This window comes from Nothobranchius furzeri, chromosome 17, assembly GCF_043380555.1.
Source record: "Nothobranchius furzeri strain GRZ-AD chromosome 17, NfurGRZ-RIMD1, whole genome shotgun sequence".
NCBI lineage: Eukaryota > Metazoa > Chordata > Actinopteri > Cyprinodontiformes > Nothobranchiidae > Nothobranchius > Nothobranchius furzeri.
In genome coordinates, this window is record NC_091757.1 from 22,585,563 (window position 1) to 22,612,857 (window position 27,295).

The window sequence follows — 27,295 nt, forward strand, 5'->3', positions numbered from 1 at the left end:
CAATAGACTTTCTTCTCTAGGTGTCACTCACACTCCTCTCAACTGGTTTTAGTCTTATTTCACCGGCCGCACTCAATTCATTCAGTTAAAATCTTTTTCTGCACAAACCTCCCCAGTCACCTCAGGTGTACCCAGGGCTCTGTCCTGGGGTCCCCTCTCTTCATAATATACCTTCTCCCTCTCTGTAATGTCTTCCGCAAATTTGGCATCCGGTTCCATTGTTTTGCGGATGATACCTAGCTCTATATGTCAGGCAAACCTAATTCCATTCTCCTGCCCTCATCCCTGACCCACTGCCTCTCTGACATCAAATCTTGGTTCACCTCAAATGTTCTCAAATTGAATGGCAATAAAACCAAGATTCTTCTTACTGATACAAAATCCACCATCTCCAAAACTGACAGCAATTCCTTAGACATTGACAGTGCCACAGTCTACCCCTCTCCGCAGGTTAAGAGTCTGGGTGTCATCATCGACAGTTCACTGTCTTTCCATGCCCACATCAATAACATAACTCGGTCAGCCTATTTCCATCTTCAATCCATAAATCATCTTCACTCCTCCCTGACCCCTCATGCTGCAGCCATTCTCGTCCACAGCCTTGTCACTTCCCGTCTTGACTACTGCTTTTCACTTCTTTTTGGTCTCCCCAATAAACTCCTTCTAAATCTGCTACTGGTCCAGAATTCAGCAGCCTGTGTTATCACCGGAACCCCTTTCTTTATCCATATCACACCCCTGTTCTTCAGCAGCTCCACTGGCTTCCAGTTAAATTTAGGTCCACCTTCAAGATCCTCCTTCACAACTTCAAAGCAATACATAATCTTTCTCCTCCCTACTTAACAGACCTCATTAATATTGCTACCCCATCACGCTCACGCAGATCCTCTTCTTCTCTCCATCTTGTTGCCCCTTTTGCACACCTCACTGCCATGGGGGAGCAGAGCTTTCAGCTGCTCTGCTCCCCGTCTTTGGAATACACTCCCCCCAGACATCAGAAACATCGACTGCCTCACCCTTCTAAAATCCAGACTCAAGATTCTTCTGTTCAAAACTGCTTATGACTTGTGACTTGTTTGATCTGTTTTTATGACTGGTTTGATTTATTCTGGCATTTTACTGTATTTTATTGTGTTTTATCTTCTAAAGTGACCTTGGGTGTTTTGAAATAAAATGCACTATTATTATTATGCTCCCGACAAGGGATCCGTTTAAGATGGCCGCAAATCAATCTCTCTCTCTCTCTCTCTCTCTCTCTCTCTCTCTCTCTCTCTCTCTCTCTCTCTCTCTCTCTCTCTCTCTCTCTCTCTCTCTCTCTCTCTCTCTCTCTCTCTCTCTCTCTCTCTCTCTCTCTCTCTCTCTCTCTCTCTCTCTCTCTCTCTCTCTCTCTCTCTCTCTCTCTCTCTCTCTCACACACACACACACACACACACACACACCTGAATTTAAGTTTATTTTCCTAAAACAAACTGGCTTTACAATTTCAGAGAATATCCCAATTTTAAGATAATAAATGTGTTCCTTTAACCAATGAAAATCATCTTAGATTATGATTAACACAAGTGTAAGTACTAGTATTGTGCTTAGACAAATTCTGATTATATTTTGGCTTGTCGTAGCCACTTGGGCTACGTTCACACTACAGGCAAAAGACCATTAAATCTGCTTTTTACCCCCACATGCAACCCATATCTGATTAAATTATGACAGTCTTAACGGCACAGATCAGATTTTTCCAAACGCGATGGATGTCACTTTAATATGTTGTACTAATTCCAACACATATGTTGTTTTTGAACGTGACTGCAGTCGGAACGGTCATGTTGGATTAAACCAGTCTCCTATGTCACTGAGTCAGTGGAGGTGAGTGTTGTGTGTGGATGTTCCTGAGGAGAAGCCCTGACAGAGGGGTTCAAGGGTCTGTCTGGATATCCTGTTTCAGGTTTAGGAATAAAAAATACAGGAGAGTATGAGAACGGGAGCTAGAGGTGCTGCTGCAGCGAAGCGTTTCACTGGTCTCTGTGAGAGCGCGTGAATGAATTGATACCAGAAAATTTTTGGTGAATGATAATTCAGCATGACGATGGCAACAAGAAGTAAAATAGTTACCAGTTCTTAAAACAGTTTCCAGCCCAAAACAGAAGAATTAACACAGGTGTAATCCTGCTTCTGTTGATAAGCTTTCACATAACAACTCCGCTGCTCCTGGTTCCGAGAGTAACTTTTTCTCTTCTGCGCATGCAGGTCGCTTTGATGCCGCGGAACGTTCACACTGGAGAGTTTGATGTCATATTTCAGTCATAGTGTGAACGGCAACACAAAAAAATCTGATTTCATCAAAAATTTTAACTTCAAGGCCTTAGCAGAAAAGGTGATTTTATGTTGAAAAAAGTAAAGAAAGTATTATGCTGTTCACAAAGGGACAATTTTTCATTTATTTAACCTAAAAATAGTTCATAAAAGCAAGATAAATACATATGTACAGTACAGTGTAAACAAGTCATTGCTTCTAGTAGTTTATATTTGGAAGTGAGGTTAGTGGAGGCTTTAATAGGGCTTGGGATCACACGTGACTATGCGTTGCATTCTGGGTTTCACATGTTGATGGCCTCTCGAGTGTAAACAAACTGTATAAACAACACATCGAAGCAGAAGAAGCAGATTTGGGGCAAAGAAAGTACTAAACATGTTAAAATTGCCAAACGGATGCAGGATATACAGGGATATATTAAATAGGGAAGCTAGGAACCAGTTTATGGACAAAATCATCATGAACACTTGGATCCAGATAAAAGAGCTAAGACCGGAGCACCGAAGACAACTTGTTGCCGCCGTAGTTCTGTGTAACAGACATTTTCAGTTGTCTTTTTCGTGGTGTAAGCACAAGTGATCATCCAAATGAGAAGTACGTTTCGTTTGCTGATTTTTCTACTAAAACAACCGAAATTGTCATTGTCAGAAGAAGTTAAAAAAAAGTAATTTACCAGAATGAAATTGCAGAGAATACACTCTCACACTAAGACTGAGATACTGAGGAAGGTGATGTTTGGTTGCCTAATAGCTGCGATCCAAGCAAGTCGACGAGACGTTGTCATGTCAGATATTTGGTCTCCATGGTTATGCCTCCAAGCAGGAAAACAGTGAGGTTAACCCCTTTACCACGTTTGTCCCTGGCAATCATTGTGCTGTTGCACCTCACAACACAGCAATGACTTACCATAGTTGAAAATAAGCGATCAAATGAATAATAGATTAAATGAGCTGCAAGACCAAGACTGAGTGCGCTGTTGTAGAAGTAAAAAGCAACAAGAACTCGGAGGCTGCCAACATGGCGGCAGCATCATGATGATATGATTGAAAGACCTATTCTTGCCAGTTTCCTCTCAAGGTTTATTGTTTGTACCCCTTGTGCCCCCCTCCAAAAAATACTCTGGTTCCGCGCGTCATCCATCCATTTTCTTCCGCTTATCCGGAGTTGGGTCGTGGGGCAAGCAGCCTAGGTCGAGAGGCCCAGACCTCCCTCTCCCCAGCCACTTGGTCCAGCTCTTCCGGGGAAATCCCAAGGCGTTCCCTGTCCAGGTGAGAGACAGTCCCTCCAATATGTCCTGGGTCTCCCTTTAGGCCTCCTCCCAGTTGGACGTACCCAGAAAACCTCACCAGGGAGGCATCCTAATCAGATGTCTGAGCCACTTCAACTGGCTCCTCTCGAGCTGGAAGGCGGTGGCAAAAGAAACTAGAGCTAAATTAAAAACTTTTTGTTCTGTTGAGGATTTAGAAGTTCTCTTAAAAGTTATTAAAGCAAAGGAGACCCTGGTGCATAAACACTATGATCCCCTTCTTCGCAATCAAGGTACATCTTCAGAAATTGTAAAGAAAACGGATGCCTGCATCACTTTAACAGCTGAAATTGTCACGCTAATTGAGAAACGGAAGGTAGACGTAAACCTGTTTAGTGATGTACTTGAGAAGGAGAGGGTGAGGATTGTGCTAAATAAATAAGAATATGGGTCAATATTCGGAAACACAGAAACTGAAACTGTTCACTCTGATTTTTCTGTTGGTCTCGAATCGTGTAAGCAATCAATTTCTTGTTCATCAGAGAAAAGTGTTGACGCAGAAGCTGAATTGGCAGCTAAACTCGAGCAATCCAAAGCTGTCCAGGAAGTAAATGAGCAACAAGCTAAGATTTGCTAATTAGAAAATGAGTTAAAACTCAAGGAGGCACAAGTGCTGGCAGAAATGAAATCAATGCTAGAGAAAGAGAGAACCAAACTGCAGCAATTACAAGCAGATAAGGAAGTTAAAGTTGCAGCAGCAAGAGTAAAGGTTTACAATAGCATTGATGGTAATGATGGTGAGTCTGAAATTCGAACCCAATGCCGCCCCCTAGTGTCACAACATCAAATTCTAAATCCAGATGCTATTCCTTTTCAGCCTACAAGTACAGCTGTAATCCCCACAAGCCAGAACCAAGTTAGCTTAGCAGCAGACCTTACAAACTTGCTTACTTTGAATAGATTACCTGTGCCTGAACCTACTGTGTTCACAGGTGATGTTTTCAAGTTTGTTGATTGGAAGGTCACCTTTGAGGCTCTAAATGATCAGAAGCCAATTCCAACAAATGAGAAAATGTTTTATCTAAAAAGCTATCTTGGAGGAGAAGCTCGGAAGGCTGTGGATGGTTTCTTTTATCATGACTCTGATGAAGCATACCTTGGGGCCTGGAAGGTTCTGCAGGAAAGATATGGAGGTTCATTCACGATTCAGAAGGCTTACTGGGACAAGTTAATGAAATGGCCAAAGATGCCAACCAATGATCTTATGGCTTTACGGGAATTTGTGGATTTTCTTCAAGGATGTGTTGAGGCTAGTTCTCATGTTAAAGGTTTAGCTGTTTTAAATGACTGTGAGGAAAATCATAAACTTCTTCGGAAATTACCAGATTGGATTGTGAGAGAATGGAGCCGTGTTATCACAGATAAACTGGATGAGTCAAAGGAGTATCCAACCTTTGTTAAGTTTGTAGACTTCCTACAAAGGGAAGCTAAAATAGTGTGTAATCCCATTACTTCTCCATTGTTAAGTGCTAAAACAACCAAATCCTTAGACGATCGAGTGAGAAAAGCTAAGGTGTTCAATATAGCACTAATAAAATGAAGATTTTGACCCAAAAAAGCTCCATGGGTTCACAATTTAAACCACAGTGCATAATCTGCAAGGAAGAAATGCATGGTGTTGCTAAATGTCCAGTTTTTGCAGCAACGAGTATTAATGAAAGGAGAAGTTTTATTTCAGATAATCATTTGTGTTTTGGATGTCTGGGAAAAGGCCATATTGCAAAAAATTGTAAAAGGAGACATGTATGCAGTGTGTGCAGTCGTTGCCATCCTACCTGTTTACATGTACAGAGAAACTTGCAGGTCGCTATGCTTTCTAGTGCTGATTCAGCAATTGTGAGTAGCAATGCTGGTGACGAACTTTCTAGAGTTGTGTCTCATACACTAACAAGGCATACTTCATCTACCTCTTGCATTGTTCCAGTTTTTGTATCTGCCACAGTTGAGCCTCATCGGGAAGTTCTTACCTATGCGCTATTTAACACCCAAAGCGATTTGAGCTTCATTCTGTCAGATTTGGTTTCAAAGCTGAATGTAAAAGTTCAGCCGATACAGTTAAAGCTAAGTACCATGACAACTGTCAATACAGTAATCTCTAGTGAAATTGCCAATGGGTTACAAGTTCGAGGGTTCAGTTCTGAATTCCCAATCCGCCTTCAACAAGCCTATAGAGCTCCGGACCCCACGTGACTCTCAGTTAGTAGACGCCATATTGGCAGGTAAAAGAAGCTAAACAAACACGGATCGTAACCATGAACGTGAACGGGATCAGCTTGGATTTTACTTCGTCGGAGTTTACTTCACATTTTAAAACCAAGGAAATCGTTTTATATAGTCAGAAATTAAATAGACTAAACATCCCCGACCCTTACGTGCCCCTGGGATACTTTTTAAAAACGCCAGAAGCTGTCGGAGCGGACTTCTTACGGACCTGGCCGAGGAACCCCTTGGGATTTCCCCGGAGGAGCTGGCTCAGGTGGCTGGGGAGAGGGAAGTCTGGGCTTCTCAACGCTACTGCTCCCGCAACCCGACTCTGGATAAGCGGATGACAATGTATGGATGGATGGACAAATAACAGATTTACACGTAAGTAGTTTAAATAGAGTGCTGTGCTGTTTGAATGTATAAACTGAACGCCAAGAGAAATCACTAGTCTGATTGTTTTCCGTGAATAAAATAAATATGTCAGGCAGGAGCGTCTCAGGATCTGTCTGAGATCTGTCCCGGTGAGACAGATAATAGCAATCCAAAGTGCTTTTATGTGTGATCTGACAATTGATCAACCATTGCTTAAAAATTAAATACAGCTTAGCCGGTTAATTGCTGTGATCATAAAACACGGAAACGGCAGCACGCAGAACTCACGAGGCACCGTTTTACGTGATGTTTACTTGCTGCTATGAGTAATAAGACAGAAAAAGCCACGCCAAAATAAGTTTAGGAAGCCCACTAAGAATCGTAATAAAAGCATTTAAAATAAATACCATACACAGTTGAGGAAACGTTGGTTTAAGTACCTGATATGAAGCGGTCGCTGCATAAGTGAAAACCTTTACTCTCGGGATCCCACAGCTTCATTTCAGCCCGGTCACTAGCGCGTTTTATTACAATGATCCAACGTTTGCGGCGCTCCGGATCTTGGGGAATCCTGTAGATGGCTCATTCCTTATGTCGTCCGCGTCTGTTCTGCATCCTGGGGCACAACAGGAATCTACCATATTTCCTGTTTGATTGAGTTTTCTGACAATAACAAATAGTCCAGCTGCCGGCTTCTACCTGCCAATATGGCGCCGTTTCGATTTGAACTGTTGCATGCTGGGAGATGTGATGTCAACTCCCGGAGCTCTATACAAGAGACTTTATACCAGTGGATAAGTCTCACATTCCTACTGGAGAAACTGCATTACAGTGGCCACATTTGAAACATCTAGTTGATCACATGCTACCACTTCAGGATTGTGAGGTTGGCTTGTTAATTGGTTGCGACCATCCATCAGCATTGGCTCCTTTTGAAGTTGTCATTGGCACTGAAGAAGAACCATTTGCTCAAACAGCAGGACTTGGCTGGAGCATTATTGGGTCAAAAACCCTCATCTTGACGGGACAGGACACAGTGGTTTTGTACACAGAGTTGCTGTGAAGGAAATTCCAGCAACTACTGATGTTTTGAAGGCTTTAGAGATGGACTTCATTGAGAAAACTTATGAAGACAAACGTGTATCTCAAAATGACTTTCATTTCGTGCAGCTTCTTTCCGAGAAAATAATAAAACAAGAGGATGGCCATTATGAAATGCCTTTACCTTTTAAGGGAGGTAAGCCTGCTCTACTGCCGAACAACAAGCAGCTGGCTGTAATTCGACTTAACCATCTAGCAAAGAAACTGAAGTCTGATGGACAGTATCACGAGCATTACAAGGCATCTGTGGAAGAAATGATTCAGAGAGGAGATGCTGACGAAGCACCATCTGGAACAGAAATGGCCACTGCATGGTATATTCCTCATCACGGCGTTTACCATCCCAAAAAGCCAGACAAACTAACAGTAGTTTTTGACTGTTCTGCTAAATACAATGGTATTTCCTTAAATGACACCCTGCTGACAGGCCCAGATTTAATAAACTCCCTTGTAGGAGTTCTTTGTCGCTTTAGGAAAGAGGAAGTAGCTATAATATGTGACATCAAAAGAATGTTCCATCAGTTCTATGTTCCAGCTGAGTTAAGAGACTACTTAAGGTTCCTTTGGTGGGAGAAAGGCCAGTTAAATCAACAGCCCAAACAATATCGCATTTTTGGTGCTGGCTCCTCACCAGGGTGTGCTAACATTGGACTTAAAGGAGACATAACATGAAAAACCCACTTTTTTATCCATTAACACAGTGTGTTTCACATTTTAAGTGTCTAAGTGAGCAAAAAGGCTTATATTATTCACTGGAGTTGCTATTTAGATATTTAATAATTAAGTTTTGGGCATATTTGTCCACCCGTTCAGTTTTTCACATTATCTATTACATCAGTAATTTATTTCGTCAGGATAACTACCAAATATGGTAATGGCCCTCGGCTAAACACAGAGCCAATCCGCCATTTTTTCTTCTCGCTAAGATTTTTTGTAGTCCTATTGGAAAAATGCAGAATGTCTGGTTATTTTAGCCACACACAGCTCAAAACTGTTCCTCGTTTTAAGGAAGGGTGGTGTGGCAGTATTTAAACCCAGGAGCTGATGACACTACTGCTAAAAAAAACACAGAAGAAAAAGTAGTGTGTTTGTGTTTGTTTGTGTGTGTGTGTGTGTGTGCGTGCGTGCGTGCGCACGTGCGGTTCGTTCGTTCTGTCTCCAGGCTAGTAAGTACTGAGGGCTTCATCTATCTAAAAGGAGTCATTTCCATCTGAATGTGGCAGCACCGGGACACAGCAGCAGAGCGGTAAGCTTCATATCACTCTAAAATGTCGACAAACTTTACCTTAGATTTATGGGCATTAGCAGCACTAAAGCGTTAGCATCCGGCTTGCTATCGCTAGCACAGTATGCTAGTAAAGTTAGCACCCAGATTAATGTGGATTTGGCTGATTTTCGTGGAATAAAACGTGATTTCTGATCAACGCCTTCTTTTACACCAGATGATAACCTCCCACTGATTGTAGCAGCAGAGAGCCTGTGTGTTATTCTACGTGAGTGTGATGTAATCTTAGCATCCAGTAAATAAAGTCCCATATCAGCTAAAATGCAGCGTGACAAAGTCATTAAAGTGCGTCAACACAGTGGATTTAATAGAGTTTTAAAGAACGATCTCTGAGTGGAGTGAGGTTAGTTTTTTGTCTCACTGCAGATATAAAAACTAACTCTGCATCAGTCAGACGCAGCAAAGCTCACCATCTGTATGAGCGTGAGCATCGGAAAGCTGATAAAATCGGCTGTAAAATAATTAAAACAAAAGTAAAAATGCTCCTTTGCTTTTTAGAGTCCACATCCAGAAGTCTGGAGCCGTGTTTCACTGACAGGCTGTCAGCCTAACGCCCTGATGAGCTCAGCTGGGACAAACTGGTCTGATGTTTAGGTAAGTGAAGATCTGCTTCTCCAAGTCCTTGAGATGCTAGTAAAAATAATTTAGCCAGCTTGCTAATGTTACTTTTCTTCTCCTCTAAGGAACACAGAACGTTTAGATGTTGGAGCTTCACGTCACCTACTGAGGAAGGAGACCCACCAGTAAAGAGATGGTAGCTGGACCAGACCAAAGTGAGTGATGACACACCTCAGCCACCCTCATCATTAAGAACACCTCACCCCCTGAATCACTCCGTCTGATGACAGCAGAGTGATTTATTTGATGTTTTACTTGTTTAGTCTGTTTAGAAATTATTGAATTACATTATTTTCTGTAATCGACCATCTGATCTGGATGTGTGCAGAATAACTTTCCCCAAATTCAGCAGCAGCTGGCCTACAAAAACAGCTGCAGCATGTAGTAAGTCTGTCTGCACTGCTCTCTAATGAGCTTCCTTTCATAAGGAATCATTTGTATAATTTTAGTGTCACTATTTTATTACATTTGTAAGAATATGAAGTCACTGCAGCAAAGTGAACTTGTGAACAAACACAAACGTGACTATAAACATGAAAGCTAAAGAAACAACTTTCCTAAAGCTGCTTGTAAACAAAATATGTCATTAAAGTTATCGTCTATCATTGCAGAATATGGCGATGACATCATGGAACTGGTCTTTGGAAAAGTTTTCCCTGAACCAACTCCGTTTCTAGATGAGGTAGAGAAGATCTGCATCTCACCAACCCTCTGGTCTCAGAGACAACGGAGGTCTCCCACTGTTATCCAGGACCAGTTTGAAGCCCACATACTGCCCCTCCCTCATCATCAGGAAACATCAATCCGTATCCTGAGGACAACAGAAGACGGCAGGAGGACAGGAACTCTGAGACCTAGACACCACCAGCACCGGGACACAAAGCACCTGTGTGCACAATGCCTGTTTAACTACTAAAGCCTGTTTATTATATTGTTCTACTTATTTGCTGTGAGGTTAATACTTAGAAAATTTGTATATTAATGTAAACAATAAAAAAATCACTGATTGCCTTGTAGACATTTATTGCATCCTGTAGGTAAATACACAGAACAGGCTCAGGTCCAGGATGACCCAGCATGCTCTTCTTCCATTCTGGCTGTTAGGGATTTCATCAATAACTCAATGCCTACTCATGTTTCCACCTAACGGTATTTATTTAGAATGCAGGTAAGATTTAACTATATTTGTTAGCAAAGCAGACTGATCTTGGGAATTTCACCGCAGCACTGATGTCCACCTCTCTGTACACATTAGAGAGAATTACCACTTTACAGCTAAACACATTTAATAAAGATATAGGCTACGCATTGCAGACAATAAAAACAAAGTTGTAAGCATTAGAATTATAATGATGACATTAAAGAACACTTGGAGGAATGTTCTTTATTTTTGACTAGAATCTCAAATCTTTAAATTAAAATGTAACTGCTTTTTATCCATTTTCAGCCTTAAGACACCCAATATTAAATAAGACTACTTATAAAATTCTATGTATGTATATATATATATATAGATAGAGATCTTAATTTGTTTTAATGAGCTGTATCATTTTTTACAACATTTTTATAGAAATAAGCAAGCAGCATTCCTTGTGTGTGTGTGTGCGCGCGCCTGCTCGCTTGTCCCTCCGCCTCCGTCGGCCGTGACGGGTGTGTGTGAGTGACTACAGACAAATGCATGAGAGAGTTAGCAGCCATGAAACAGCTTGATGAACTACTCTCCCCACATGTTTTAAAAATGCTAATATGCTATGCTAAATCTGCTATGCTAAATAATGATTTCTCTATAGAACTACAAAGTCCGACTGGGGGAGGAGAGTACAGGTCTGCACTATGGAGGGGGGGTGGAGTTTACAGCTCCTCCTCCAGTTTAAAGAGACAGTACCCCAAAACGGCTCGTTCTCAAGACTCTCCTCAGAACAGGGGTAGATGAGGGTCTGTAGAGCAACAATAATGAGGAAATCAGACCAAAGAACTGCAGTTCCACTGTATTTAGACCCCAACTGAAGGATTTAGATGTAAAAAGGAATAACTTAAAAGCATGTTATGTCTCCTTTAAAGTATCTAGCTCAGCAACATGAAACAGAATATCCCCTAGCAACAACTTTCATTAGCAGGGATTTTTATGTAGATGATGGTCTGACTAGTCAGTCAAAGAGGCTACGGAACTCATCCTTCAAACCCAAGAACTCTGTAAAAGGGCTGGGTTATGCCTACATAAGTTTAACTCTAACATCTCAGAGGTTTTATCTTGTGTAGCTACCACAGAAAGAGCAGTGACTGTCGAACCTCATGAGCTAAACTTGGATTCTAAGGCACAGGGGCGTGTACTCGGGCTTCAGTGGTTAATCAGCAATGATGTCCTCAGCATAGGTGTTGATGTAAAGGATCAGGCTCCAACTCAACGTCACATCTTATCTGTTGTGTCTTCCATTTTGATCCCTTAGGTTTCTTAGCTCCCTTTGTATTGGTTGGTAAACGTATCCTCCAGAAACTTTGCACTAGGGGTGTGGGCTGTGATGATGCCCTTCCAGAGGTTGAGCACACAGTGGGAGCAATGGAAAGAAGAACTTGTGTTCCTGAGAAGGATTGCGATACCAAGATGTTATCATCCTCCAAACTTTGGTACCGTTGTGAGGACTGCGTTGCACCATTTTGCAGATGCCAGCAGCATAGGATATAGTGTGTGTTCTTATCTAAGGTTCAAAAATGGTCAAGGAGAGGTTCATTGTTGCCTGGTTATGGCAAAGTCATGAGTAACACCTCTGAAGGTAATGAGTGTTCCTAGGGTCAAGTGTGATGCTAAAAACAGAACTGCAGATGCAAATTGATAACGAGCTCTTTTGGTCAGATTCTCGGGTAGTATTAGCCTACATAAACAATGAAGCCAGGAGATTCCATGTGTTTGTAGCTAATCACGTTCATTTCATCAGAGAAACTACAGAAGTAACTCAGTGGCATTACACTGAAACAGCAGAAAATCCAGCTGATCATGCCTCTAGAGGGCTTAGTGCCTCAGAAATCTCATCCCCCAATTGGTTATCTGGACCTAGTTTTTTGTGGAAACCACAACCATGTTTGCTGCAGAAACCCCTGGTTGCGCTGGTTGTAGGTGATCCAGAAGTTAAAACCTTGTCAGTTTTAACCACCAAAGAAATTGCAATTTTGGATAGCTTGAGTCAATTTTCTAGCTGGTTTAAACTTATAAGGTTGTTGCTAGAATCAAGAAACTTGGATCAAAAGGAGTGCACCAAAGTGATTCCATTACTGTGGAGGAGTACCAAAAGGCAGCAGAAGCTGTAGTAGGCTTAGTGCAGAAGAAGGCATTTTCAAAGGAGCTGCAGCTTCTTCAGAAGGGAGAAAGTCTCCCAAAGTCGAGTCCTCTAAGCTCTCTTGATCCCTTATTGGTAAATGGTCGTAGGTGGCAGGTTATCCAAGGCAACTTTAAGTCAACAAGTAAAACATCCACTCATTCTCCCAAAGGAAAGCCATGTTGTTAAATTAATCCCATCTCATTACCATGCAGCAGTTTGTCATCAAGGCAGGAATCAGACTCTTAATGGAAATCGGAGCGAATGGCTTTTGGATCCTTAATGGAAGTAAACTCGTCGCCCAGTTCATTGCCAAGTGTGTTCTGTGTGGGAAACTCAGGCGTCCCACAGAAGAACAGCGTATGGCCGACCTCCCAGAGGAACGAATAGAATCTTCAGCTCCCTTTACTTACTGTGGCATGGATTGTTTTGGGCCATTTGTCACAAAAAAATGGGCGGAAGGAATGTAAACGGTATGTTTGGCTTCACGCGCTATCCATATTGAAATGCTAACAGATCTTTCCACAGATGCCTTTATTAATGCGCTGAGAAGTTTTATCAGTCTGAGAGGAGCAGTTAGCCAGCTGCGTTGTGACCAAGGCACAAATTTTATTGGAGCAAAGAATGAGCTTTCAAAACTTCGAAACCAGTGTAATGATAAACTTAAGGCATTTCTGATGGACAAACAATGTGAGTTTGTTTTTAATGCTCCTTCAGCGAGTCATGCAGGCGGTATTTGGGAACGCCAGATCAGGACCATTCGTAATGTGTTGGATGCTACAGTTGCTCAAGTACCCAACAAAATGGATGACTCATCACTCAGAACTTTGTTCTATGAGGCTATGGCTATTGTTAATAGTCGTCCCTTAACTGTTTACAACATTAACGAACCTAACGTACCTGAACCACTCACTCCTAATCATCTTATCCTTATGAAGTCTAAAATTGCTTTACCAACACCTGGAACTTTGTCAAAGAAGGCGTGTATGCACTCAAAAGGTAGCGTAGAGTACAGTTTCTCGTAGAACAATTCTGGAGCAGATGGAAAAGAGAATATCTCAGTAACATCTCTCTCAGACAAAAATGGCACAAACTGCGCCGCAATGTAAAGGTGGATGACATAGTCCTTGTTAAAGATGATGTACTTCCAAGATGTCAGTGGCAACTGGGTCGTGTGATTGGCACTGCAGAGGGAAAAGATGGAATAGTCTGACGAGTTAAGGTTCAGATGAGAAACAGAGGTCTGAATGATAGACAGAACCGTGTGTCCGTTCTTGGACGTCCTGTACAAAAACTGGTTGTGTTAGTTGAGAGTTAAGTTTTTGCTCTTTGTTTTTAATTAGGAAGTAAAATACAGTACTGTTAACTGCCTTTTTTTTTTGTTGCATAAATCATGATTTGGTGGGAGTGTAAATGGCTGAGAGCAGGTCGATAGTCAACGTCACTCATTCAATTGCATATAAGTGGGCGTTAACCCGGATGTGGACGTGGCGTTGGCATTCCACCTGGCTTGGCGTGTTGCAGCAGACCAAACTTCCACGTAAGTGCGGGTATTTTGTCTAAAACTGATTAAATAAGAACATGTTGCCCTAACAAATGCTTGTACATTTAGTCTATGGTCTTGCTGTGCCAAGGCTCTGCATGACATTACTTTGATTGCACCCCATGGCAAGAGGAGCAAGGTATTTGTTCTTTGTTTCTGTTTGTTGCTCCTGATGTTTGTCAGCTATTGTCTTTAATTTGTTTGTAAATTATGTATTTTCAGTTTTCACGGTGTTTGCACAGTGACTGGCACCAGGTGCTCGGTGCAATTCTGGGAATGAGATGTGTGCATCTACATCCTGACGCAAATAAAAAGCTGCACCCGTCGAAGCTCTCCCCCTTATTTCTCTTGGATGCCAAGGGGCAGCAACACTGTGGGTGCTTTTCTCAGATTGCTTTGTCTGTATAAAGAGAGTGTGCTGCTGGGGGTTTTGATCAGAAAATGCTGTGAGTTTGAGGTTATGCATATATGTTGGTGCAGGGAGGACACAGGAAATAGAGACAGCAAACAGGTGTGCAGGAGTGTGAGACCACATTTTGCGTTGAGAACAGACATACTGCTCCTTGCAGCTCACAGAGGGTCTTGAGCGAAAATCCCGTTTCAGAATGAGTGCCCACAATTCTAGCGATGATGACCGCGAGTCGATGGCCGGTCTGTCCAATGCCAGTGATGTTGGCCTCCCGTCTAGGGGACCACTTGACCGTTATGATCTGGTAAGACAGTGGATTGGACTGATTTATGTATCCCTTGTCTTGTGCTCGTTTTTTCGTGCAGTATTATATCAGTGCTCTTAAGTGCCTTGTGTATATAACAGCGTGTGTAGATGACTGTTTAAGGGACACGTTTTCCTGTCTGGGTGTTTGCTCTTCCTATATTTGTTAAATGAATGGGGGTTTTGAAGGTGATCAACCGCACTATTGCTATTGTCGGTTTGGCTGCCACTGCTTAGCAATTTTCTCATTTGTGATGGATGTGGCTGGTAATGATTGATGGGGGGCTAATTGGGTTTTCCATAGCCGTGGTTACATATTGGTGCGTTAAAACTGCAAATGAATGGCCTATGCTACAGCTCAAACTTAGGCCGGTGTTGATGTTGTGCTGGCTTCACGGGGCATCTTGCTTTGTTGAGGCCATTTTAGACGTTCTTGCAATCTTCGCCACTGCTATGTGTCTGTACTTTCTTGCAAGGCACAGAAATCATGGTGGTTTGCCGAGAACATTGGACTTGTTATATTCCGACGAGGAATGGACTGCGGTGGGGTTGTGCTATGTTGTAAATAATCTTTATGGAGACAATACCCCTGATGGGGCTCTACGCCCGACTACTTCTTTTGCTTTTGCTTTTCATAACGTTGTGCTCTTCTTTCGTTCCCGTGCCCATGCTGCTGGGACTCATTGTCTCAACTGTAGCATGGAAGAGGATGTCAGAGTTTGGCCCAGGTCGCTCCCGAGGGGCCTCGGTGGGCTGAGGTGGAGGAATGCGCAGTGCGGATGCGCAATCTGGACATTGGTGGTCAGAGTGCTTGGAGGAAGAGCCATGGAGATAGCACTCTGTTTCTACTCCCTCAGACTCTAGGGGGGAGGCTGTAAATACTCATCGCCTCTGTAGATTTTGGGTGCACCAGGAGACTGGCCATGTGCTGGTGAGTAAACACTCAGCGGGGGACCGTGCTGGGCCCTCAAGGTGGAGGCACCTGGTGATGTTTAGAAAAAGGCTTCATGATTCTAGTAATCTTTACCGTGTTACCTGGGAGATGGCTATGTGACGGATGTTGGACTCCCGTTTGGTGTACTCATATGATGGTGGAGTCATCCCACAGCAGTGCTTGGAGGCTGGACACCTGCTGGTGCGTTCTGCCCGGTGGAAGATGGTGGACCATGGTCTGGATTGGCTGCTGGTGGAGAGTTCTACATGCAGAATTGCTCGGACTGGACACCAGGTGGGGTCTGGCGACACCGCTCTTCCTGTCCACGGAGGGTGCGGCGGGGGCTGCCTCAGGGTTACCACCCTGGCCCTTTGTATGAACAGGAACTCACGGTGGACAAAAAAAAAAGACAAAATGTTTGTTGGGACCGGGTGCTGACACCTGAACCTTCCTGCTAAAGCATGCACGAGATGCAGAGACCTTGATATGCACAGAATGTGAGTCACCCCACTAAAAACTGAAATCCACAGCGGAGGTGACGACATTTGGTTCTAAATGTTATCTACTTGTGTTGCACCTGTAAAAGCGTAAACTTGACTTCACCTTGATGTAATTACAGAATGTGATGATACATCGTGCCAAAAGTGAGAGCACCTTCATGTCACCCTGCCTAGGAGTCGGGATGAGGTTACAACTTTTGAACTCACAAAAGCACAAGCTGTGGTTACAACTGTGAAGCCAAAGCTTAATGATGTCACTGTCTGATGGAAAGGGTGTGCAGTGAATTTGCTATAAAAGTGATCAACAAAGAACAAACAGGGCTCTCGCGATTGTCATTCTGTAACCTGAAGGCAGAAAACCTCGGGAAACCATGGAAAATGATCCTACAGCGCAATCTTTTCTTTTTCTAAATCTGGAACAAGCGTTGCAAACAAGGGCTGCATCAAAACGGCCTTTAGGGCCAGTGCCTCAGAGACGCTGCATTTATTTATATGCACAGCCTAGTAATAAATACTAGGATAGAGGACAAAACAGAGCTCCAGCATTTGAGAGGTACTGACCAAAACCGGTAAGCGAGAAGCTTGGCGGCGCTCAAAGGCTCAGGAAAGGATTTTATCTATCTACCTATAGGGAATGTAAACTGCTGAAGTTCATCTCAACTTAACCAATACAGGGAGTGCAGAATTATTCGGCAAGTTGTATTTCTGAGGAATAATTTTATTATTGAACAACAACCGTGTTCTCAATGAACCCAAACAACTCATTAATATCAAAGCTGAATGTTTTTGGAAGTAGTTTTTAGTTTGTTTTTAGTTTTAGCTATTTTAGGGGGATATCTGTGTGTGCAGGTGACTATTACTGTGCATAATTATTAGGCAACTTAACAAAAAACAAATATATACCCATTTCAATTATTTATTTTTACCAGTGAAACCAATATAACATCTCCACATTCCCAAATATACATTTCTGACATTCAAAAACAATACAAAAACAAATCAGCGACCAATATAGCCACCTTTCTTTGCAAGGACACTCAAAAGCCTGCCATGCATGGATTCTGTCAGTGTTTTGATCTGTTCACCATCAACATTGCGTGCAGCAGCAACCACAGCCTCCCAGACACGGTTCAGAGAGGTGTACCGTATTCTCTCCTTGTAAATCTCACATTTGATGATGGACCACAGGTTCTCAATGGGGTTCAGATCAGGTGAACAAGGAGGCCATGTCATTAGTTTTTCTTCTTTTATACCCTTTCTTGCCAGCCACGCTGTGGAGTACTTGGACGCGTGTGATGGAGCATTGTCCTGCATGAACATCATGTTTTCTTGAAGGATGCAGACTTCTTCCTGTACCACTGCTTGAAGAAGGTGTCTTCCAGAAACTGGCAGTAGGACTGGGAGTTGAGCTTGACTCCATCCTCAACCCGAAAAGGCCCCACAAGCTCATCTTTGAAGATACCAGCCCAAACCAGTACTCCACCTCCACCTTGCTGGCGTCTGAGTCGGACTGGAGCTCTCTGCCCTTTACCAATCCAGCCACGGGCCCATCCATCTGGTCCATCAAGACTCACTCTCATTTCATCAGTCCATAAAACCTTAGAAAAACCAGTCTTGAGATATTTCTTGGCCCAGTCTTGACGTTTCAGCTTGTGTGTCTTGTTCAGTGGTGGTCGTCTTTCAGCCTTTCTTACCTTGGCCATGTCTCTGAGTATTGCACACCTTGTGCTTTTGGGCACTCCAGTGATGTTGCAGCTCTGAAATACGGCCAAACTGGTGGCAAGTGGCATCTTGGCAGCTGCACGCTTGACTTTTCGCAGTTCATGGGCAGTTATTTTGCGCCTTGGTTTGTCCACACGCTTCTTGCGACCCTGTTGACTATTTTGAATGAAACGCTTGATTGTTCGATGATCAGAAGCTTTGCAGTTTTAAGACAGCTGCATTCCTCTGCAAGATATCTCACGATTTTTTACCTTTCTGAGCCTGTCAAGTCCTTCTTTTGACCCATTTTGCCAAAGGAAAGGAAGTTGAGGGTGTTGATGTCATTAGACCACACCCCTTCTCATTACAGAGATGCACATCACCTAATATGCTTAATTGGTAGTAGGCTTTCGAGCCTATACAGCTTGGAGTAAGACCACATGCATGAAGAGGATGATGTGGACAAAACACTCATTTGCCTAATAATTCTGCACTCCCTGCATTCCTACTTAATTACAAAGAAACTTCATTACTTACTCTTGATTTTATATCTCTTTCATTTGTTAATCTTTAATCCTTAACATTTTAGTGCAATAACATTTGCCCTTCAATTTTACTTGTAACTCTTAAGATTTTGATTGATTGATTTTGAATTGCATTTTGCCTTTACATTTTTCCATTTTGATATATCTTGATTTTATAATCTCATTTCAATATTTTGATGTTATACTTTAGTCTGAATCACATTTTAACTTTAGTTAAGTAGACACATTTTACTAGATGTTAATTTTAACTTGTTTTACATCAGGGGTGCTCAATCCTGGTCCTTGAGGGCCGCTATCCAGCACGTTTTACTTTTAATTCAGCTTCAACACACCTGATTTCAATCAGCAGCTGATTAACAGGCTTCTGCAGAGCCTGATGAGATGCTGCACAGGTGATTCAACCAGTTAATCAAGTGTGTTGGAGCAGAAAACCCACTAAACCTGCTGGGTACCGGCCCTCCAGGACGAGGATTGGGCACCCCTGTTTTACATTATCAACCAAAAAAAAAAGATAAAATAACAAAACTCTCAAAAGAAATATGGATTTGCTGTTTTTAGTCATCTATATTGCAGCTGATTTTGTTGTGTTAAAACATTTTACTCATTAAAAGGGTTGCCTTATTAGCATCCAAAAAACAAAGCATCGTCTCCTGCGAGTGATTTGACTTATCTTATCTACTTAAACAGTTCTATTGCTGAAAGCTCCTTCCTCATAAGGGGAACTCAGCACAGGTCAGTTTAGCCCTTTGCTCCTAATCCCAGAAGCCAGCTGGGATCGACAAGGCTCGTGCAGCATCTCTGGATCTGAGCTGCACACTCTGCTGCACACATCAGAATTCTACGATACCCCCTATAACCAGTCCAGTGAGATCCAGAAACGTGATCGTGTGGAGTGACTTCTCCTGGCCAACACAGTTTTCTGAATCCAAGCCAGTAGGAGGTAAGCAGAGGAACTAGACCCACTGTGAACAGTCTGGGTTAGTTCCCTACGAAAGTAATGCCTCTGCGAGCATGAGCCAGGTTTGTCCACTCAAACGGTCAGGGCAGGGTATCTGCAGATTTAAGGGAGCAAAATTTAAGACTTTTTAAAACCTTTTTTAAGGCCACTTAGACCAAATTTAAGCTATTTTAAAAATTAAATTTAAGCGATAATTTCCAGATATTGCCTGGAACCTGTCCTAACCACGTCGCGAACGTGGGATTAGCCATCCAGTTACCATTAAACTTGCCCTTCCCCATGGCGCAAGCTCCCACTAGCTTAACCAGCTAATGTGCTCATCTAAAAAAATAGCCCCCTTTCACAACCAACTGACTGCGTACGGTTCCGCTTACGTCAACATCATACACAAAAAATGCTGAACACTAACTAGAAATTCACGAAATTTTTATAGAAATAAAAGAATCTTGTTTATTGGGTCTTTGGTAATTTAAGACCTTTGGAAACTGGATTTAAGGATTATTTGTCATTTTTAAGGACTTTTAAAGCCTTAAATTAGGAAAAGCTAATTTAAGACTTTTTAAGGACCCGCGGATACCCTGCAGGGGTTGTTCTGGCACTGGATCACAAGTAAGGCATGTAAGGGTTAAATGTGTTGATAGGGCCTTGATGTCGAGATACATTTTAAAAGAGGAACTGACGAAGTAATTATAACAGGACAGGTAGAGCTCTCAGTGAGAGACACTATTCAGTCTTAAAATTAAACAGTTATTGGTGGTCCATAACGTACGGACTTGGTTGGCTTTCATGTCGTCATGCTGTGGGTTGCTGAAGATCTGAGATGATGACTAGTTTCGTAAAAGTGAAATGCAGTTAAAACTGCTCACTGTTGAGATTAATCTAAATTCAATTTTTTTTTCCAGTTTCTAGATAGTTAAAAATTTTCTAAACTTTTATACACTGATTCAATTTTTCATTGTTAATTTCATTTTCACATTACTAATCTTTTAATTCCATTTGTGGTACACACACATAGGATTCGATTACTATTACTGATTAACTTCTTCCACCTCTTGTTGTAAGTTTCTTCTTCCATGTATTTTTCATTTTTGTTATTTTCCTTCAAGGGATACAAACACATTTCCATTACATTTGACTACCAGTGGTTACTTTATCACACACCTTTTATACTTTAATTTGAACTTTGTGTCAGTTACGAGCTACTGATTAATTTGCTCTTTCTTTTTAAATTCATTAATTGCGTTCACACGCTTTTATATTCCCCTTTCATATATTGTACGATTTGTTTATTTTGTTTGTTTCTGCACTTTTTCGGTCAATGGTCAATGCCCTGTGTGTTTGTTTTTGATGCTTTGCTGAGTTCCACCATATTGTCTGGGAATGTTTATGTTTATGTATTTAGCAGACGCTTTCGTCCAAAGCGACTTACAAGTGATAATCGGCATAATGCCCTTGAGGCTAACAACAACAACTTGACATCAATCATGAGCCCCCTTCAGACAGGCCATGAAAAATGGAAATGTTCCGGACTCTGTCCGTAAGACCTTTGTGTCTGAATACAAACATCCGGATAACGTGTTCCGGAATTTATCCGGACGAAGCCCCTAGTAACAGGTCCGGAATTGTTATGGACAGGGTGGCTGCTTCAGACTGGTGAGGTAGAGTTCCAGACAAGGAGGAGGGGACTGGGGGACGCTGTGCACACCTAGATAGCCCGCTGCTGTAGCATGCGGCGAACCACGGCAGCTCGCCTCCTACGGTACCGCCTAGACGCGCGACGGAGCGCTTCACACCGCTTCAGTGATTCCTTTAACCATTGAGCTTCATCATCCAGGTCTCTTATGCGTCTACGTGTGCGCAGAATTATGCTTAAGCGCCTCGTGATTTTTATCTTGAGAGGCGCTATAGAAATGATATTTTCTTCTTCTTCTTCTTAACATGGGTCAGATTCTAGCAGCAGCATTCTGAACAAGCTGCAGTTGCTTCACAGCTTTTTTTTTGGGAAGACCAGTTAGAAGACCATTGCAGTAGTCCAGCCGACTAAAAATAAAAGCATGAATAAGTTTCTTTAAGTCTGATCTGGACATGAGACCTCTGACTCTTGATAGTTGATGAAGGTGATAAAATTATGATTCAGGTCAGAAGAGGCTACTTTTTCTCAGACCTTCTCCCCAGCAGTCAGACTGGGACCGAGGAGACACTACGGACTGATTGGCCGGCTGAAATTATGCCTACTGCCTCAGATCTGCGACAAGAATGAGCCAGCAGGGGGTTTCCTGCATGTGCGTTTCATTATCATGCTGGATGCTGTTGAGTAAACTTCTGTCTGTAGCGCGGAGCTGCTGCTCCGGAGCTGCTGTTCAGTGTGGGAACAGGAGAAGAGAATAGCTCTGTGTGTGTGTGTGCCTGTTCTCTGCATCAGAGCCCTTGCCCTAGTGAGCAGACAGCTGTTCAGGGGAGAAATCAGTGTGTGTGTGTGTGTGTGTGTGTGTGTGTGTGTGTGTGTGTGTGTGTGTGTGTGTGTGTGTGTGTGTGTGTGTGTGTGTGGCACAAGATTATGAGGACACACACAGCAAATTCATAAAATAATGTGGTTCAGAGTCTCCAAAAGCAACACAGCTCATGTTCACCTTTGTTTACCTTATAGTATGTTTACCACAGACTCGGGGATTTATATGTGAACACTACACCACCCGTTCGAGACCGAACTCACGCCATCCAGCCCGACCAAACCCCTACCGTGCCGACGCTAATGTGTAAGCGTTATTAGGTTGTCCAACATCTCGTGGTCTTCTGTCGTGACCCCATGCCCTTGGAAGGGGGACATGTTACGTACCGAATGGCCACGTTTTTCATCAAAAATGACCAGAAGTTAACTTTTAACTTAGAGGCCAAACGTCTTCATACAGGTCTATCTGACACCGTGGTGCCGAAATGAAGAAATGTACCTGAGCCAATAATCTTAACGAATCCTGCAAACGTCATGAGTCCTCAAGGCTGCAAGACACAGGACTTCTTATCTTTTACCCTTTTAATAAAGCTAGTCTTCCCAGACTCACATGACGTCAAAACTCCATATAATTATATTCTGTTGAATGAGTAATTTGTTTAAATCCAAAGAGTTTGAATACTGTGTCCTACATTTTACATTAATGATTGATATGTTTAAATTAATATTTTTCCTGTAATCATTCATTTCAGATCTTAAATCACACCAGATTAGTATTTGTTAATTTTAATAGTTAAATCTATCAGTATATTTACACATCATAATATTAATAATAATGTTTAACATTTTTGCGTCACATAATCTGTTTAAAATGTTTACTCCACAAAAGCTCATGAAAACCCAAAGTTCCTATCTCAAAAAAATAGCATATTTCATCCGACCAATAAAAGAAAAGTGTTTCTAATACAAAAAAAAAGTCATCCTTCAAATAATTATGTTCAGTTATGTACTCAGTACTTGGTCAGGAATCCTTTTGCCGAAATTACTGCTTCAGGGCGGCGTGGCATGGAGGCAACCAGCCTGTGGCACTTGGGTTTTCATGAGCTGTACGCCAAAATCATCAATATTAGAAACAATAAAAGGCTTGAACTACTTCAGTTGTGTGTAATGAATCTAATATATATGAAAGTCTAATGTTTATCAGTACATTACAGACAATAATGAACTTCATCACAATATGCTAATTTTTTGAGGAGGACCTGTATATGTAAGGTTTCTCTATAGGAGCGTCCAATAGAGTGTGAAGGACCACAGATCTGCCCCCAAAGATGTGTAGGAGATGGAGAGAGCCCCAAGTCCCAGAGATCCAGGAGTTGTCACAGATCAAAGGGACCCCAGGAAGACGCTACCGGACAAGCGCCCGCTCCCCTCAAGAGGCACAGAGGATTGCCCCGGGGGGGCCACAACCAGCAGCCGGCAGAGCCCCGGGAGATATCAGCGGCAAGCCCACAGGCCCGCCCGCAGCCTCCCACCCCCTAGCCAGCTGAGCACGGAACCCAGCGACCTGGGACCCAGGGGCGACCACCCCTGCCAAGGACCCAACAGAGTCCAGGGACTCAGACCGCACCAGGCAGCCACTGGGATTTATCAGGCAGACGCCAAAAATCTTAAAACCCCCTGACCCGGGAGCCACGAACACTCAGGCAGACCAAATAATTACACTCCACACCAGGTGTGGCAGGGGGAGGGGAGGCAAAGATCTATATCATCAAAAGAAGTCCCAGGAGAGGGAAAGAGTCAAAGGCCCCACCTGACATATACAGTCATACACAGACACAGTCACACATTCCCTCCCTCATGCTCACACATACACATACAACCAAAGACTTACAAAAATGCACGCCATACACTCACTCATGCTCCCCATACACACCCTATTCACTCTGGTCCCGGTTCTGCTGCACAAAGGGTACAACCATCACTGGTTCCCAGAGTTCGACTCTTCCTGCTGGGGTGCTGATGAGCAGGCTCCCCCGCCCAACGCTGAGCACAGCATCCCACCACCCCAGACCCCAACCAGATGGCCAGATCCCCCTCCTAGCCTCTGTAGCATGTTTTAGAAGTTATATCTTAGGCCGTGTGCAAACAGTGAGAACAGAGGGTTACCAATCTATCATGGTTGTTCCTCAAGGGTCTATCCTGGGACCAACCTTATTCAAAAATCTATATTAATAGCATTGTTCATGTTGACAGTTCCCATATACATTTATATGCGGACGTCGCCATTTTATATGCATGCAGTTTCCTTGAATGCAATTTTGTAGTCCTTGCAGCACAACTTTAATTGTCTTCAATATGCCATCACCTACCTTCATCTTCATTTGAACACAAGTGAAACAAAGTTCATGATCTTCAACCGTAACTTGCGCAATAAACTTGCCACCCTAGTATTGTTGCCCTGGATGGTACAGAACTACAACTTGTAAGTTCTAATAAGTATTTGGGTTGGGTTGACAGCACACTTTCATTTGAAAATTACATTAATTCATGACTTTCTAAAGTCAAGTCAAGAAATGGGTTTCAGGTCATGCTTTACTCATTCATTCTGCAAAGCAAACCAGGGTTAAAATGACAATCCTTCCTAACTTCTTATGGTGACATCATTTATATGACTGCTTCCAAAATACTTCTCATAAACTCAATGTCATTTATCACTCAGCAATCTGTTTAGTCACTGGTGCCCCTTTCACTACTCATCATTGTGATCTGTACTCTCTTAGCTGGCCATCACTCCATTCCCGGTTACATTGGTATCAATTTCTATACAAAACACTCATCGGCAGAACCCCGTCATTACTCTTCCCTCCTAACTACCAGCGAAATTTGGCTGCTCCTCATTCCACTTCGCTGCTTCTAAAGACTGGAATGAGCTGCATAAATCACTGAAGCTCACTGCCTACAATCCATTATCTACATTCAATAATTGATTGTAATCAATAGTTTTTAATCAATGTGCCTGGTCCAGAGTACTTAAAGATTGTTTTAATTCTGTTTTGATTGCTTTTACATATTGTAAATGAGAACAGTCCTTTGTCTTTATGTGTAACCTTTTAAATTTAATTTTTATCTTGTATGTTTTAACTTATCCATTTTTCTTTGGTGTAAACTATAGCCGTTTTTATAAAACAATGCCGTGGAGGCATTAGGGACCCTTAGGTCGTTTATTAGTGGTTAGACCATGGCAATAATGTGGCTTAATTGTGTCCTTTTAATAAAAGATTAGGTGATGGCGGCATAAAGAGGGTATGGGGGCGGTCTCTGCAATGCCACGGACTTCCGTTTATCTTGGAGGTGTCCGTCCCCATCAGTCCCTGTGCAGTCTCTGATGATATGAGTTTCAGTTTTAACAGAGAGGCGCTCATGGAGTGCTACGGCACTCAAGTTTGCCATCTCAGCTGATTTTGTTCAAAAAGCAAAACTTATTGCGTGTTTTAACTTTAATTTTCAACATATTTGCCGGCCGGAGCTCAGCATTAACTCCCCACGTCATCATGACACCTCCCTCTGTTGCACCATAGCGCAATAGTCATTTAAGAGACGGAGCACTACTGCATCATTACACTACAAAGCTAGGCAGAACAAATGCAGCAAAATTTGCGCAACGCCATGCCAGCATGGCACGTTTACAAGAACCACCATTGCTGTAATATTATGCCGACTAGCCGGCATGATCTTGTACAAAGGGCTTTTGTGTCTTTTGCTGCAGCCTCTTAGCCAGATCGCCGTTGTAAATGAGAATGAGTTCTCATTCGACTCATCTGGTTAAATAAAGGTTAAATAAAAAATACAATTAAAACTAGAACTGCACGCAGTTATCAACGGGTTGCAAGCCAACCAGCGCAAGTCCCTAACCCAGTCCCGCTCCGGCCTTCGCCATTCCTCTCGTGGCCTCGTTCCTCCCACACGTTCTCCTGCCAGTGGAGAATCTCACTTCAAACAGCACAATGAAATTAACGCTCAGGAGAAATTTTTTACCCTTTTGAGATGTGAAATTACATTGACCGAAAAAAAATATGTTTTTTTTTAAAGAAAATCCTTATTTGATCTAAAGATTACCAAAAAATGTACTGATCATCAGTAGAATATTGAGAATAATGTTTATGTTTATTTATTGGGCAGACACTTTTATCCAAAGCGACTTACAATTTATAACCTATAGGGCATGTTGAATAATAATATTCTAACTTATCATTGTCTCTAGATTCAGTGATATTTCAATAAAAACTTTGGCTTCTATTGAATGATTTACTGATCAAATTATTTCTAAAAACCTATAAATCTTCCCAGAATTAGCAATATATTTCTCACATGGCAATGTGAACATGTGGAATAAAATACTGTTGGTTTAGTATCAGTAGATTCAAAGGATGTTTCAAGAAAATTTGATAAATATAATTTTAATTGTCACAGCCAAATTTATATTATTCATAAAAAATTAACCCTATATTATAAAATTAGTAAAAAATTCTCAGAACACCATCGGTGCATGTTCTATATGTTTATATTTACTATATATGTAAAGAGCTTTCCACCAAGAAACTTTTTTCAACAATACAAAAAATTTGACATAAATAAAAAATTCTCAAAACATTCCTAGATTACCTTTATGATGTGTGACATCTGCCTATATTCTAATATATATATTTGCCTATATTTACAAGGATCAAAAATGTTAAACTTATCTCAAAATAAAATAATATTTGTACATGTGGCTGTCAATCAAAATTAGTCCTAATAAAAAAAACTCAAGGGGGTGCTCAAATCAGGACTGCACTTTACATGTTCCATAAACCACCTAAAGGTAAACTCTGTCAAATTTGGGTTGGTAAAGCTGGGTTTTGCATGTTTTGCAATCTAGCAAAAAAAAAAAAAAAAAAAAAAAACTAGTTAGGCGGAAATGGGTGTGGCCATCACAAAACTAATGCTAAATCATCCAAGGATCAACCAAATATAAAGTTTTTGAGTGTGTGACTTATGGTTTGACAGTTATTAGCAAAAACGCATTGAACTTTGCAATAGCCCCACCTAGGTGTTTTTGGGTATGAATTTTTGAATCTGAATAGCGGTAGGGATGTTCTATCAGACTGCCATGTTTGATATGCAGGTGAAGGTTCTCATTTGTCCATGACCTGGATGACTGAGAAGGGAGTAGTAGTCTATTGCTAACGAGTAGTTTTGGCTTGTTAAATAACACTAGACAGCTGCAGCTTATAAGCTTGACTCTCCCATTATCCAGTTAGAATTCACAAAGCTCCTCGGATGAGAAGCAAAACGTCTTCAAGAAACCAAAGAGGTCTAGTTGCCTTCATTTGAACCCTTTGGATATGTTAGCTCTTTCTTGGCATTTTCTGACAGTTTCACTTTAGCGGAGAATAATAATAATA

The 27,295-nt window shown here is 42.0% G+C and overlaps 1 protein-coding gene across 3 annotated transcripts in view; it reads right to left on the reverse strand.

Annotated features, from left to right (window-relative positions):
* The window catches only part of ube2l3b (ubiquitin-conjugating enzyme E2L 3b), an 81,380-nt gene that overhangs the window by 8,777 nt on the left and 45,308 nt on the right, over positions 1 to 27,295 (reverse strand). For 2 of the 3 annotated variants that reach the window (XM_015976468.3, XM_054734599.2), the window contains exon 4: positions 15,800 to 16,084. The exons of the other annotated variant lie outside the window; for it this stretch is intronic. In XM_015976468.3, coding sequence (XP_015831954.1) covers positions 15,846 to 16,084 — 239 coding nt within the window. In that variant the 3' untranslated portion in view covers positions 15,800 to 15,845. The remainder of the gene's footprint in view (positions 1 to 15,799; positions 16,085 to 27,295) is intronic. 3 annotated transcript variants of the gene reach the window in all.